We start from the raw sequence: 16,385 nt of genomic DNA, 5'->3' as shown, positions 1-16,385 counted from the left end.
TATTTAATACTTAATAAAAAAAAAGTATTCTATCATACGTGTTAAATTTTTAATACAATTTGCATTTTATGTACTCCAATGTTTTGAAACAAATTTATTCACACTTATGTTGTATACAGTTGAAGATGTTTATTCTAAGGAAAAAATGCAAAAGAATTGAAATATTTTGCACTGGTAAAGAGAGTCAAAACACATTTCTTTGCAAATTGCACACTCTGTTAATATATATTATTCAAATGCAAGTGTGAAACTTTGTATTTTTTATCCATTGAGTTTATTTTTCATATGCATTTTTATTTACATTATAATCCCCATTATAAAAAGCTTCTAATATTTCTGCATAATTTGTCTACATTTTAAATATTTATATTTCGCAAAAAGGTTGCAATAATGTATGTTGTTACTACTGAACGTATGAACGGAACAATGAAATCAAAGGACTTTATTAAATATTTACAAAACGTGATCAGAATTCATTATTTGATACCATTCTCTAGACAATTCAACAATACCACGGATAATACGCTTATTTTATAAACACGTAGCACACAATGAATTGTTCACAAATTGTCGTTTTATTCACAAAAGAGTTTCGTCATTATCATGCATCTATGTGAACAACGTTGTTCTTTTCGTAACGAATGGAACGAAAGATTGTGACATCAATTTTGTCTTTGACGCGTAAAAATTCAACGTGTAACATTTTGAATAATACACGAGGGTCTTTGATCGCATTGCATATGGATTTATAAGGCCCGGTTAAATGGCAAGGTCGATCCACGTAACTCCATACAAGTTAGAATTATAGGAGCCGACAGATAACAGAAATATCAAACGTATAACTTAATTAATTATCTAATAAGTCACTTTGTAGATATATTGTTGTACGATATATATATACATATACCTATGTAATTCTTTGTGTTTGTGGTCACGTATCGTATTATCGTTACACGTATGCGATTACAATTCTGTTTCGTCTTTATCATTCGCAACGTTCACTAGATAAAATAAATGGTTTTCTCATTTCAATCTAAAACTACTTTTAATCAAGAAGTTGCGCAATACAATGTAGCATCCTGTTTGACAGTTACAAATAGAGGAAGGTCTTAATATTTACGAACTTGTTTAACATGTATACAAAAAATCGCTTTATTTTAAGGTAATCATAATAGTAATGGGTTTTATAAATTTTTGTTTCGCTACTATATTACATATGGCAATAAATATTTTAAAAAGTTGGAAAAAATATTCTACAATATCTTCATAGTACTACGATGTAATATAATTTTCGTTTATATATACATTTATACAAACTTATGTTTATACAGAATTAAAAACACGCTTATTAATAAATGTAACATTTTTGTAAAAATTTAATAATACAATTTTCGATATTTAGTGAAAAAGTGATGTGGTATATAATTATTAGTCTGGCAAAAATTAACGTTTCTCTTGCATTACAATCTACTCGTTGCTATTTTATTTTAAAAAAATTATGGAAGCTATTGCTTTTTTTATTTTAACATCACAGAATACCTAGTTTTTTATTTTTATTCTCATTGCTAAATTTAGTCGTAAAAAATCTTTTGAAGAAAATGCATTTAGAAATTTAAGCTATAGTCATGTTATGTTTATAATAATTCCTCATATTTTTAACTTATCAAATATATACTGGACAGTTTCTATCAACATATGAACAAAAAGGAGTAACAATTTAAAAAGGAAATTTGTATCAGCATTACAAACAGTCTGCAATCACATAAAAACCCTTGCTTACAAAGTATAATTATTGTGTTTGTTAATGTATAATTTTATAAATACATTCTGCACTTCTACAATGTATTGTATACAGTATTAATGAAAATTGCACAGTATTAATTGCAAATATCTGTGTATTATTTATAATAAATTGAGCTTTATACAAAAAAATATAATGTATATAGTATGAAAAAATAATAATAATTTCTCTTAATGAACAACAACAAGATAAACTTATAGTACTCAATTCAATTACAAATTTTAATTAAATATACATTATCCACAATAATTTATACATTCGATTTGTTGATAAAATAAAATTTAAAAATGAATATGAATAAAATTGAACAATACATTTCAATTCAATATATGTACATACCTCATAATTAATTTTCTTGAACTTCCATAGTATCATATAGTACGACATTATCTCTGAAGTAACTGTTTTAAATAAATGTCTAATTCAAAATATATATCAAGTGCGTATTCTGTTTAGTAAGATACATTAAGATCTATTGTGCATGTTCGCCAACATGTTGTAAGTATCAATTAGTGAACAATGGCGAATATACCGGTTTCTAAATAATAACGAAGAAGTGGTACACATCATTGTAGTTCCAATTACAGAGAAACCTACTTGTCGAGGTAATGAAGCATGCAACAAAGAAATAATATTCTGGACAATAGAATCGATGTTCTGATCTTATGTTAAGTACTCTAATGAAAAAAAGTAACATTTTTATAAGAGAGAGGAGAGAGAGAGAGAGAGAGAGAGAGAGAGAGAGAGAGAGAGAGAGAGAGAGTCTCTACATAAAGAAAATGAGTAAGATACTGCCCATAGATAGGGTTATCATATTTTAGAGAAGATGTTTCAAAATACTTTATGAAATATTGATTGAAGAAGTCTATTTTACTCGAAAATATACGGCTCCAGTAAAAAGATTAGTAAAATTCCGTGTACCTCTTCTTTTTTTATACAATAATGATTTATCCTCTTTAAATTTCTAAAACCATTGATTCAAAAATCTCAGACACAGATCTGAATGTAATTAAAAATCTCGGACATCTGGTAACCCTAGCCATAGGAGACAATTTTATAACTGTAAAAGTACAAAAGACTATATTGACTTCAAAAATTATAATCTGGAAAATTCCTATTGTCATCAATATGCTAAAATTAATAAGAGAAGATGTAAAAATATTACATCGCAAAATAAGAAAGATTATAACACAAACAAAATGTATTTTCATAGATATGCACCACATTGTTTTAAGTATTAGGCTGAGCATATTTTATACAACACCGACATAGAAGAATACATGGAAGTACCTATTTTTTAATACTGAATTGGATTGAATATATCTACATAAATAGTGATTACTAAGATTATAACACTATTTTCGAAAAAACGGTTTCTTAAAATATGTTGCATTCGTTTTTGTTAATTAAGTGCAATGTCAATTTCCCTCTAAAATTTTTAATTTGTTTAAAGAATATGTTAACTTAGGAATTCGTTAATCTTTCGGATGCAACATATATTTAAAATAGTCTTAAAGATATTGATTTAAATTTCTTGCATATAAAATAATGTTTCATACTGCCATAATGTAAGTAATAATCTGTACATTTCGTTTGGTCACTTCAATATTGTATGTACTAATGAGTTTAAAAATATGTGATTCAAATATAGCATGTAGTATATTTTAAGAATCAACAACTAGAACTTCTTATATTACATAAAGTAAAAGATAATTTACCACCTGAAACTACGTACTAATAGCTATGCCTGGTTAGATCTCCTACTTCTGCGAGAAGAACTTGCAAATAATGGACGTGGTTTGTATAAGTCATCGCTTGAGTAACGTTGACTGCTTCTATGCCGGCTGCAATTACATAACATACTAGTTACATCATGAATAATAAAACATGATTCATATTTCAAAGAAAGCAATATTTCTATTCTAAATAGGAAGTATGTACAACTCTTTACACTATATACTGTACATACTTAAATAATGCTTCATATAGGTTCTTAATTGCTCGACAAAACAGTTGCTCATAAATAAAAAGAAAAGATTTGAGTCATACAATATTTTTTAATTTATTATATGTACAAAAATTACTGGATTATTTATAAAGAAATTCAGATTCTATTTAGATACAAAAATATAAAAACAAAGAAGAACATTGGTGTCAGAGATCATTATTTTACATACCCTTTGTCTTCTTTAATTAAATTAGATGATGGTATTTTTTCACTAGTTGCAGACACATCGCTTTCTGGGCTTAAGGGCATAACAAAATTTTCTCCGTTTAGTAGTCCTTGTGGAGCACATATATTTGCTTGTAGTCTTTGCTTTTTGACTCCAAGAAGTTTCCTTTTCTTTATAGTGTTCAAAACATCTTCATTCGGTATGTTTAACACTTTCTTATGGCCATCATTGTTATTATTCGAGTTATTTAATAATATATCTGACAATGGACTAGTTGAAAGTTTGCGTTTTGGCAAAGGTGGTGCCATAGCTTTTGGTATTGAGGATACAACTTGGCCACCTAAACTTTCTATTATTTCTTCTAAGGAACTATTTTCTACTAATTCCAGTGATTCTAAGAAATTGGAGAATTTTTCGGATATCCCATTGTCTGCCTTGAAATAACGACAGTCTTCATTGTCTTCAGCTGCCATCGAGGTAGATTCTATAGCCTGAGATTCATTGCTAGCATGTACCAGATGATATTCTTCAGCTATATCTCTACATACGTTGGAAAGGCTATTATTTTGAGCATTTTGAAGAATACGTTCATTCCTAGATGTTTCTATATCTTCTCTATGTTTCAAATGATTTATAGTATCTGCTTCAAGATCTGGTGTATTTGCCTGGTTCATTGCTTTGCCTTTGCTACTCACTTCAGGAATGATACAAGAAGAATTTACTTCTTGAGACCTTATACTTTTCTCTATTTTAGATGTACCAGCTTCTTGTGATATTTCATTCTTCTTATCTATATTTCGATAATTGTTCGCACTTTCTGATTCTAGAATCTTGTTTTTTACAGAGTTTCCTATTGTAGATATCAGAAATTCTTTGTTTTCTAAGTCTTCACTTCTTTCACTGCTATTATGTGTTGTGTGTTCTAATCTCTTATTGGGAAGTGTTTCACACAATGACTTTTGGATGCACAACTCCATGTCTGACAATTTTAACTTTAAGTCAGAATGTACTTCTAATAGATCCTTTGTACCTGCTTCACTTTGTAACATCATTATTGATCTCTCTTCCAGTGTTAAATTAGTGTGATTTTCAGGATAAGGTTCTTCATATTCCTCATCTGGTATTTCTATTATTTGTACACGTTCTTCATCCGGTACACTTTCAAAATTGTCATTATTTGAAGAGTTGGATTGTGTTAGAGGTTCAACTTTGTGTTGATGTTTCCTCTCTACCTTCTTATTTTCTTTAAGCTTCTGTTTTTCTATTTGTTTTCTAATTTTCATTAACTTTTTAGCTTCGTGTATATTTTTTGCAAATTTCGGTTTTTTTAGTTTCACTTCTCCTGAAGCATTAGTATCTTCACCATGTAATGATCGTTTCTTCAAAGGTAAGTTAACATCATTCAGTTCAGATTCTTGTTTAATATGTGTTTCATAGTTACTGCTATCATCTGTTTTGTACTCTGCATTGTCGAATTTATAATCTGACTGTCCTAATGATAATCTCAAGTCATTTGTATGTGTTTCTTCCATATTATCTGATGTTTCACTACTGGAATTGCTAATATGATTTGATTCTTTAGACGAGGTTGATGAACCTGACTTATTACTTCCAATATTGGAACTAAAATTACTAGACTGCGAGCTTTTACTGCTAGACCCGTTCGAACCGTCTCTGTCTGTCGAGCGCCGATCATTAGAATTCTTTCTTAAACTAGAGTGATCATCTTTTGACTTGGATTTCTTCTCTTCTCTCCGCTTCTTATCCTTATTTTGTATTTCACTTTTACTATCCTTCTTGCTTTCTAGTTTTTCATTTCGAGTAGAGCTTTTATTTACCTGATTTTTTGTATCTTTTTTGCCATTTATTTTTTCATTGCTTGACTTGACATCTTTCTTAATGTCAGATTTTTCAATTTTCTCATTCTTCTCGTTTTTAATCATTTTTTTCATATCCTGTTTCTCAGATTTTTCAGTTAAATCAGATTTAGTACTCATATGATTTTTCGACTTTACATCTTTTGAACTACGCTTTTCATCTCGTTTACTTTTATCTTTTGATTCGCTTCTCCTTTCCTTTCCATCGACTTTTTCCGATGCTTTAGCAACTTTACTTTCATTAGAACTTAAAGTTGAGCTTTTAGAAAAAGAACTTTTATGATCTTTTTTATACGATTTCTTATCTTTCAGTGAATCTTTCTTATCTTTATTTTCTTTGTTTGGTTTTGTGTCCCTATTATCTTTGTTTAGCTTTTCCTTCTCGGTTAATTCCTTTTTCTCTCTAAGTTCACGAATTTTTTCTTTGTAAAGATCTTTTAAATCTTTTCCTTCCTTACTAATGTTATCCTTTTTGTCTGTGTCCTTTGTCTTGTCTTCTTTCACTTTAGTATAATTATCCTTCTCCATATCTTTATTTTTATCGCTGTCTTTTGATAAATCGCCTTTCTCTTTAGATTTACTTTTGTCATACTTATCATATTTTGTACTGCTATGACTTCTTTGCTTCTTTTTGTCACTACTTCTGTCCCTATGATGTTTTCCATCTTTAACATGATTCTTGTCTCTCGATTTTGATTTAGATTCACTGTCTCTACTTCTATCTCTGTGTTTGTGTTCATACTTATCTTTTACGCTACTATCTGTAGCATCACGAGAATTTTCTTTCGTAGATAAACTGTATTTATTATTTTTAGAATCTTTAACATCTTGTATATCTTTATTTTTATTTACTTCAAAAATATTTTTATTTTTATTCTTATTAGATTCATAGTCTCTGACAGCTTTAAAATTGTCTTTAACATTTTTAACATCACATTTGTCTCTATTGACTTCATCCTTCAATGCATCATGTATGGGTGTTGATGCATGATTTGAAGAACCAAAATCTGTTACAATCGACAATCGAGAGTCAGAAGAAACTTTACTTAATTGTGAATCTTGATTGCTGTAATCAAAATTATCTCTTGACAATTCATTACAAAAGTCGGGACTTCTGGATCTATGGCTAGTTAATTCTGATATTCCAGATAAATGTGAATCATTGGAAATATTAGATTCATTCAAATTCATAATATCTATTGGTTCAAATGTAGGACTATCTTCTTCCTCCTCTTCCATCTTATCATCTGATTTGCCAGATGTATTTAAATTTAAATTGCTATCAGTCTTATGAAGAGTTTTATCACTTTCAAATAATGATTTTTCCTCAGACGAGATTTGTCCATTTTCTGAAGCATTGTCTTTATTATTTTCATTAGAAAGTTCATCTTCCTGTAATTTCTCTTCGTGAAACAATTTTTCTTCCTTTGTTACTTCCAAGTCTTCCATTGCATCCACAGACTCCAAAGATACATCTTTCAAGCTATTTTTATCAGACTCTGGTGAAACAGGATCCAAATCTTTGGGTAGTAAGTCTTTAAGGCCACAAGCACCATTTTTTTCTTTTGTTTTAGGTCTCTCTATGCCAAGATACGTATATACTACATCTTCAATGTGGGACATAAAAACAGAATATATCTTTGGATGTACTACTTGATCTACTATACGCTCTACACCGGCATCTAAATAAGGAGCTTCGTGGATGTGTTTGCGTAAATTTTCTCGTAGCTGATTCTTGTTTAAATCTGGTTTCCATGATTGTTTACTAAGGAAGGAATTTACAGATCCTTCGACTCTTGTACGTAAATTCTGATATGCTGGCTGTAATCAAAGTAATAGGGATTGTAATTGAAACTAATTTTACAAGATTAGTTACTGAATTCAGCGCATCTTTGGTTTTTATTTAAAGTTATTAAAGTTCTAAACTTTTTAAAGGAAACGTAATATGTATTTAAATCAAATTTATTTCACATGATACGTGTAAATGATTATGTAATCATTCAAAATTGTAAAAGACAAATGTTAAAAAATGAATTTCATACCTTTGTATCAACATCAGCGATACATTCTTTCCGAAACTGATCGAAAATCCCTTGGGATTTAACTTCTCCAACGATGTGATCAACTAATCGTGGATCACCCGCCAACAACGTGTTGGATAAGCCCAACTCCATTCTAACAAAGCTATGTAAAACAATGATAATTTACTTGAACACTAAACAATTATTCATTTTCATTGCTGAGGACACCTTCTGAGACAGTACGCAGCCATACTCTTCTGGCTTTACATCTAGGTTAAACACTGTATGCAGCGCAGCTGTATGAGTAAATGAATAATAATCAGTGATACCAATCCTTCTATTCTTTTGTATTTATATACATTTATGTAATGTACATGTATGTACATATGTATCGCGTATGCATAAAAAAAAACAGAAAAGCTTAGAGAAAATAGTTTATTCAGTTGTATATTTTATGACTATATGCGTACATATGTATACTATATGTAAGTATGCATTATAAAATAAAAAAAAATTAAAATCACTAGAAGAAACTAGTAGTGGGTCCTATTCCTGCACACCTCCAGGCCGCAGCTTGATCCGTCAGCGGGGATTGATATAGAAATTTTCTTGACTATAATTAGCTGACGATTCAATACTGAAACAGGATCCACTGCGGATTGGATGCAAAGTAAAATGGTAGGGATGTACGTGCCAGCGTAGAGAGTAAGGAAAGCGTGCAGGAGTAGGTCTCACTCTGTTTAAGTACTTACATATGTTACTATGTATGTATATACAATGTAATAAAGAATTCTTATATTTATTTTTATTACATAATGAATATAAGATATTCAAACATGATCAAATATTAAATCATGACTTTTATTATACAAAATTGGAATTTTCAAAAGTTACATGTATACATGGAAACAAAAATTATATAAATAGGAATTGATTTATTTTTATAACAAAAACTTGAGAAATTAAGTATTTTTTGTATGAAATTTCAATATTTATGCAGAATAAGAATTATGTATTGCATACTTATATATGTATATGTATAGTCTAATTAACAGTTGTTAGCTACAGTCTAATATTATTTTGCTAAAGTAGAGAGTAGAGTAGATAAAGACAGAGACTATCATGATGATCACAATCATAAACATCAGAGTGAATCCCAAGTAAACAATTGAGGGTGGCTTGTCTTGATTTTTGTTAAAAAGGTTTCATTGTTATATGTTAAAATACATGAATTGTTATTAAAGATACAATGTTGTTAAATTGTTAAATTAATATCTTAGATTGTATATTCAAAACATAGTAAGGCACAAGTAATTATACTTGAGTGACCTTTTCCTTTGTTTTTCAGTTCAAGCAATGCGGATAGGAATAAGGATATAAAATGACAAAAGTTATTGAATTACGTCCTAAAAAAAGCCTAACAAATTCAAAATTCGAAAAGTATCAACTTTGTACTGATGAAATTCCTGTTGCTACTGAAATAGAATTAAATGCAGGCAAGTACTATTTAATGATGGAAATCACATTATCACAAGAAATAATAATATTATAGACATATTTAAAAACGTTACAGATGTGCGCAGATTAGAATTAACTTTAAATCGAGATTCTCTGTTGGAAACTCATTTATTTGCATTTCATAATCATTTATTTAAAAATCCATACGATGCATCCTGTTGGTTCATAGATGATAAATGGTTAGTTTGGAGACTCAGAAACAACGGTACTTTAGAAAAGCTACATCAAATACATGATACTAATACAACTATACAAAATGTATTATACAATCCATCAATTGTGTTCGCTAGTAGTAATTTTGTGGTAATTTCTGATGGTGGGGATTGTGTAAATATATTATCAATAGAGGATAAAGAGCATATTAAAGTTTTTCCAATAAGTGATACAGAACCTGGAGTAATTTTAGATGCAAGATATGTGAATGCAACATCAACTATTATAGTTGCATTATGCAACATTAAAAATGTTGGTGAAAAAAAATTTACAAATCTGATACTATTAACATATACACAGAAAAATACAGGAGATGCATTAGAATCTTTTGAATTTAGTCAAAAAGAAGCTTTGAAAATAAATGGTGCTATTGAGTATGTACATATAGAAGATACTGGCAAATATTTTCACTCTATTTGTCAAGATTACATTACATTTCAGCATCCAAAAGTGCTAGAATCTGTTGATAGTAAAGATGATCCACAAACAGCCAAAATAAAAATTCCAAGGTATTGTTGGTCTCAAGATGAAGATTCATTGACTATTTGGATTAAAATAGATAAAGAACAACAAAAAGATGTTAAAGTACATGTAACACCATTAGAGTTATCAGTAACACTTAATGGTATTGTATTAATACAAGGTCAAAGCCAACATAGATTAGATGAACACTTAACAACATGGAAATATGAAGATGATACTTTTAAATTAGAATTATTTAAGCACGAATGTGGTTTAATATGGAGTGAACTAATTAAAGGTGACACTGGTGGAGAACATTTATCAAATGAAGCACTGGCTGCTGAAATTCATTCCAGGTGCCAATATTGGATTAATATTTGTTGTCTTGGAGTTCAGAGAAATATTCTATGAACAAACAATTTAATTAGTATTCTTTAGTACCATGTGTGCTTAATTTTGTATTTTCTAAACTTTTCTTTTGTCTTTTATACAGGCTAGCACATTTGTGCACTGATCAAACAGACAGCAAGCAGGATGGTCAACCTTGCATAGGATTTAATTCTGAACAACTTGAGGAATGTGATCTTGAAGGAAAAGACAATCTATTACAGAGAATTGATCTTATTATGCAAAAGACTACACATTTAGCTATGCTAGGAACAAATAACCATGTGTTATTCACATACAAAACAAAATCTGGCCAAGCAATATGTCTCAGACACGATAATGATAGTTGTTTATGGGTTACTGGTAATGCTGATGACACTAAATGGGATATAGAACATTATTACACATTTCCTGGTTTTGGATATGTTGAAGCAAGTAAACGAAATAAAAAATTCTGCGTTTCTCCAGATGGTAAGTATTCAACTACTACATAGATATATTTTGCTTTACTTGAAAGATTTTAACTTAAAATATTTCTAGATGGTTCATATGTGGCCATACTGGAACACACAAGGTACATTTTTTTATACAAAAGGCCTGAATTAACTATTAAAGTTGAAAAACAATGGATTGTAGACTTAGGAACTGAAGCACTTCCTATTATGGGAGCTACAGCTACAAACAAATATTTAATTATACTTACTAAAAATAAATTATATCGTTTAGATATCTGCTTCTGAAATTAACCCTTTGTGCTCGAGTTGTGACTGTGAGGCATCACCAAAAATTCTTCTATCACATCCTAAAATGAGTTTAACAATGTGAAATTTATTTATAATTTAAAGAACTGTTAAATGTGCGAATGTTGTACAAGTCACAAGACTTAATTTCGCATGCATAAAAATGCAGTAAGTCATATAAAACGCAAACAATCTAAATCAGAGAGCTATTATTTAGACTTGAGAAATTTAGAGTAGAAAACTATTGGATTTAGAGTTAAAATGGTTTCGAATGCAAAGGGTTAAATAAATTAACAGCTCTATTAAAACAATATAATAGGGTCAATGTTTTTATTCAGACTGTCATTGATTGCACACGATATGCAATGTATGTATTTACAGGATATTATATTTAACTTAAATTCTAATTCTTAAACTTTATATCGTACAATTGTTGCATGACACAATTTGATGAATTATCCATCAGATACGTACGAGAACAGTAACTCTCAGTAAATACTGTAGAATAAATACTGAAGGATCGTTCATCAAAGTTGAATCTCTGAGTGAGTAGTTAATTACATTATAATATAAAAATTAACAGTTAATGTCGTCCTTTATATATATATTTGGACACCTTTCAGAGATGGAATTTACAAGATCTTCCATAGAAATGGTTTCATCTTTAGGCCAATACCAAACAAGACGAGTGGTAAAGGTTTCAATGAAGTTCGCATTAGCTTCGGGTGGTTTGTCCTGTATAAACAAACTTAACTGTGTTTTAGAGTTATAAACGTACAGTTGTGAATATGTAGAGCTTAAATTTAGTGTCCATGGATCTGCAATGGTTTTTAAAAACAGTATGCTGTTTATTGCAAAATATGGCTTCTCGAAAGAATGATCATCCGAATATGTGTTCAACAATTCATAGGCTAAAACTGGTTGACCATTTTTCATTATACGTTTTTGCACACACAGTTTTTCCCTTATATTTAAACGTAATGCGAACAAGTCTTTGGTACGTATCCGAATTCCATTAGGATTCCACAAAGCTTCACAAAATTTCTTTGCGAGCGTATGCCTGTAAAATGTTTTATATCAGTTCTATGCTTTATCGAAAAAGGTACCGTCGATGTATAATGATGTAGTAGATTTGATTTCTTACCTCTTTCGTAGATGTTCATTACTAACGTTCTCTCCTCCCAAAAAGTAAGCGTCTATAATGTGTAATGCTAGTAATTTACGCTGATACCGAGATTGCTTTGTCATTTCATGGAGCAGTTCTCCATATATCAGTGTACCAGCAGGCAATTGTATGCTATTATTGTTAATGTCTTCCCAACAGCCTTTCACATAACGATACACTTTGCTCCTTCCCAAACTCAGGTAAAATGTAGCAATTGTTTCTTCTTTCCCACTTTCACAAGGTACGCAATAGTATTCGAGCGGTTTTTTCGATACTATGTCTTTTAAAGTTTCTTTTGTTAATACTATTGGAGGTTTGGAAAGGAATGAAGGATCTCCAAGAAGGCTTCTCAATTTTTCCTGAGGTTTCATGCGTATTGGCATCGTTCTACTTTTGTCTGGAATCTCCCAATACTTCAAGCAGTCTCTCCGCATGGTAACTTGTTCTGGTTCGACGAGAGTAGTGTCTTCGCAAAATGCGGCAATTTTTCGAAGGGCTGTTATTTGTTTTCTTCCTAACTCATTATTAGAGTCAATTAAATATTTTAAAAATTGCTTTTCTCCGACTAATTCTTCGAAGGCTACTACTTCTCTAACGTCGTTATTTTCATCGTTCTTTAAAAGTATCTCGTTAATGTGTTTGAGATATTGTATAGTGAATTCTATATTTGGCCTTTTCCTTTTACATATTAAATATCGTTCGGAATTTGCAGGTCTAGATGTGTTCGGTTTAAAAATACAAACTTTGTCAAAGCAACGATACATTAAGTAAACTATTCCAGCACTGAAGGGAGTAAAGATATCAAACAGTTTTGTAACAAAGTGGCCCCCTTCTCTTACGATCATCAGTGCTACCAAACATTGACAAAGATATAATTGTTTTGACAATATTTCTTGTATATTTTCCTGACCCTTAACTGAAAATCCTCCGTCAGACATCATGAAATGTACACCTTTATGATTGGTATATTTCATGATGAGTTCTCTGAAGGCTTCTTGATTAGCAGGATCATAAACATTGCCATCATCGGCTGGTCCATAGTATGGATAGAATGTTTCACAAGGCCCAGCATAAAAGTCAGCTAATTTGAAATCATTTTCATTTTTTAAGGTGAATCCAAATCCTTTTGCATGCCATTTTTTCCTCCACAAAATATATTCACTAAAACCACCTGGTCCAGCACACACGTCCGCGAAATAAAGTAATTCATCTTTCTGTAGGCAATTTGGTTTAGTAAACATAAAATCACATACTTTATCCATGTTTGCCATTTTCATTGCGGCTCGATTCAAGAAAAATGCACCACGTATAGTTTCATAAGGATTGCTACGTGTTCTTGCACGGCGCATTTCAACACCATCTAATTTATCAAATATAGTCTTTGCCTTAAGAACGTATGTAACTATATTTTCATCACAGAATTGAGTTTCATCATCTATAACAAGTTTTTTAGGCCTCTTCTTTAACCAAGATTTCATTTTGTCAAAAGTTGGCATTTCATTATGAGAATTTTCCAACCATTCCATAGGTTCTCTAACTGATATTTTCTCTTCTGAAGGATTCCATTTGTGACCAAAAGCTTCAAGGCCTGGTATATGAAGTCCAAAACCTCTGCGGCCAAGTTGTTTAGCTGCTTCTACAGGTTCTAAGCGACCTTGCTCTTGTTTACCAAGACCATGACCTTTGTATCCCATCTTTGCCATCATTTTTTTAGCTATATTTTGGCCATGCCAAGGCTGTTCTTCCTTGTAAATTTTAACTTCGCCAAGAGTGCTTTCATTATTTATATTTTTTGTTTCGATCTTCTGTCGTTTAATTGGAACCATGTATCCCATACCAGTTGTTTTTAAATCATCTTGTTCATCATTAGAATTAGATGTTGTGTCATCTGTGTGTCTATTTTGTAAATTTTGGCTGCTGCATTCACCAGCCGAATCCTGTTCATACGATAAATTTTTACGTATGTTAAGCGAGCTCGATTGAGGATCATTTTTCTCATCTGAGTTTTCGTAGTAATTTTCATTATAATCACTGTCATTTAAATCTGAACTTTCATCTACAGAGGTATCATTATTATACTTTTTACTTCTTTTATCAGCATTATGTGGATGCACCTCCTTTTCTTCCATAGTTTCCTTGTCAGAAATTTCAGAATTATTATCTTCGTTATCCAAAACATCAAAATCACTATCATCAGAATCTGAAAAATTAATTTATTGTAAATAATATAAATGTATATGTAAATATATGCAGTGAGGAGCAAAACACTGTGTCAACACCTTTTAAAATGGTATAACTGTATTAATTCCTAGCACTTGAAAGCCATTTTAATTGTAAATTCAAAATAATTTTTCTGACTTATAATATTTCTGCTTTATGAGACAAAGTGCATTTTATGCATGATCATAGAATAATTATCTTTGAACGTGATTAATAATTTTTGTAGTACCTCAGACTCACACTCGAGTGCAAAAAGTTAAAGAAGAGTTATGCAAAGAGTTAAAAGTAAAAAATGTTTTTATATTTTTTATTCCAAGTAATAGCAAAAGTAAAAAAAAGTATTTTGATCATTCTACAATGAACTAATCCCTCTATCATTTACAGAAGAATTCAAGACATTTAGACCAGTTTTTAAAAAGTTATACAGTTTTAAAAGGTGTCATTGTAAATATGATATATATTCCTCATTGTAAATATCTGAGGCTGTAAGGAAAAACACAGCATGTAACAATTTCAAAAAATGTCAGTTTATGTATTAATTGAGCAGTACACAATATAGGATTCAAGTATTTGTCAGAAAAGAATCATGAAAACAAATTTGATGGATAATATTGATGTGACAATATCTCAAAAGTGAAAACATATGACATAAAGCCTTTTTCTTTCCAGCCATAGGTATAATGAAAAAGTTATCAATAATAGCAGAAATTTATAAAAAGATGCGTTACAAAACCGAAGAAAAAAAAGCATTACTTACGACTTTTCATGTTGGCAGAAATTTTGTGGAACTTTTTACTTGACGAAATGTCGAAAATTATGTTAATCAATGTGAATAAAAGTATGAACAATTAATCCAAACAGTTAACAGTTGCTTATTATGCTGTTATTATAGGTTATATTTGGATATATAACCACAACAACGAGAATGTGATTCGATCGTTGAAAAATTGGTAACTTTCTGTGTAATGTCACTATTTATAAAAATATAACTTGTTCGAGCTAGTACTTTTCGTATAAATAAATTGTCAAGAAAACCAGCACGTATCAACACAGCACAGCACAGACGAGGTGTAAGAGTAACACTTGACACTGCTTAACACCAGACACTCAGACGTTCTGCTGTAACTTTTAACAAATTCTATATATATACGTAGCGCTGCCAACGGTAGAGAGACGAATAGCACCCCCCACCGATGGACGCTGCCAGGTACAATTGCTGAAGACCTAGCTATCTATGTTTATTACTTTATTACCCGAGCTAATGTCGTCGGGGTAGAGCGAAACAGTTAATGGAAACGAGAAAAGATGCAAACAATTGTTGGTCATTTCGCTATAGAAATAATGTCGGTGAAATACGGTGTCGAGGCAAACAATAAAACGATTACCGATACCTGCATTGGTTGCGATGGCTGCATCGTTTCTGCATTGGGCAGTCTCTTTTCTTTTATGACAGCTTCGAACGCTTCTTCGTCGAGCCGAACCAATTTAGGCAAAGCAATTAAAGACTTTCCGAAACTGGCGAAATGTTTTCTTTCATTATATTTCCTTGCATCGTCGCATGCATACAATTGGGCAGTATATAACAATAGACGATAAATAATTGTCAACTACGTGCCTTGGTACGGACGAAAGAATACCGTTTCGAAAATCCTGGGCCTGGGTGACAGGCCCACACCCTAGCCATTAAGGACACAAGGCACATGGTACCCGTCATAAACCTCGGCCGGGCAATCCTCAACAGCTAGTATGTATACCAATTTACACGTTTATTATTACCCATGCCAAACTGTTCCGTTAATCGAGAAAA

The 16,385-nt window shown here is 30.8% G+C and overlaps 3 protein-coding genes across 4 annotated transcripts; 1 reads left to right on the top strand and 2 right to left on the bottom strand.

The window, feature by feature from the left end:
• Positions 1-413: 413 nt before the first annotated feature.
• Positions 414-8,267, bottom strand: LOC117224957 (Biorientation Defective 1). Its single transcript, XM_033478202.2, has 3 exons — positions 7,895-8,267; positions 3,979-7,673; positions 414-3,645 (listed from the first exon to the last, which is right to left on the bottom strand). Exons 1-3 carry the CDS (start codon positions 8,024-8,026, stop codon positions 3,543-3,545), a joined length of 3,930 nt encoding a protein of 1,309 aa, XP_033334093.2. The 5' UTR covers positions 8,027-8,267; the 3' UTR covers positions 414-3,542.
• A 610-nt stretch (positions 8,268-8,877) lies between these two features.
• LOC117224959 (nudC domain-containing protein 1) lies at positions 8,878-15,436 on the top strand. Of its 2 annotated transcripts, none has more exons than XM_076526111.1 (6): positions 8,878-9,033; positions 9,222-9,369; positions 9,447-10,422; positions 10,560-10,924; positions 10,994-11,738; positions 11,817-15,436. In XM_076526111.1, the coding sequence occupies exons 2-5, from the start codon at positions 9,255-9,257 to the stop codon at positions 11,191-11,193; spliced, it is 1,656 nt and encodes a 551-aa protein (XP_076382226.1). In that variant the 5' UTR covers positions 8,878-9,033; positions 9,222-9,254; the 3' UTR covers positions 11,194-11,738; positions 11,817-15,436. The 2 variants fall into 2 exon arrangements, with proteins under 2 accessions (XP_076382226.1, XP_076382225.1); XM_076526110.1 differs by having other exon boundaries at positions 8,879-9,075.
• Cmtr1 (Cap methyltransferase 1) lies at positions 11,496-15,475 on the bottom strand. Its single transcript, XM_033478203.2, has 3 exons — positions 15,336-15,475; positions 12,338-14,558; positions 11,496-12,253 (listed from the first exon to the last, which is right to left on the bottom strand). The coding sequence occupies exons 1-3, from the start codon at positions 15,343-15,345 to the stop codon at positions 11,770-11,772; spliced, it is 2,715 nt and encodes a 904-aa protein (XP_033334094.2). The 5' UTR covers positions 15,346-15,475; the 3' UTR covers positions 11,496-11,769.
• Between the last annotated feature and the right edge of the window lie 910 nt (positions 15,476-16,385).

The sequence above is a fragment of the Megalopta genalis genome, chromosome 13, assembly GCF_051020955.1.
Source record: "Megalopta genalis isolate 19385.01 chromosome 13, iyMegGena1_principal, whole genome shotgun sequence".
Lineage (NCBI taxonomy): Eukaryota > Metazoa > Arthropoda > Insecta > Hymenoptera > Halictidae > Megalopta > Megalopta genalis.
This window is presented reverse-complemented; position numbering and strand designations above follow the sequence as displayed.

Coding starts and splice junctions, on each gene's coding strand:
- LOC117224957 (XM_033478202.2), bottom strand. CDS start 8,026: ATGGAGTTGGGCTTATCCAACACGTTGTTGGCGGGTGATCCACGATTA. Junction 7,674..7,894: donor TCGCTGATGTTGATACAAAG/GTATGAAATTCA, acceptor CTTTGATTACAG/CCAGCATATCAGAATTTACG. Junction 3,646..3,978: donor TTAATTAAAGAAGACAAAGG/GTATGTAAAATA, acceptor ATGTAATTGCAG/CCGGCATAGAAGCAGTCAAC.
- LOC117224959 (XM_076526111.1), top strand. CDS start 9,255: ATGACAAAAGTTATTGAATTACGTCCTAAAAAAAGCCTAACAAATTCA. Junction 9,370..9,446: donor TGAAATAGAATTAAATGCAG/GCAAGTACTATT, acceptor AAAACGTTACAG/ATGTGCGCAGATTAGAATTA. Junction 10,423..10,559: donor GCTGCTGAAATTCATTCCAG/GTGCCAATATTG, acceptor TCTTTTATACAG/GCTAGCACATTTGTGCACTG.
- Cmtr1 (XM_033478203.2), bottom strand. Junction 12,254..12,337: donor AATGAACATCTACGAAAGAG/GTAAGAAATCAA, acceptor AACATTTTACAG/GCATACGCTCGCAAAGAAAT.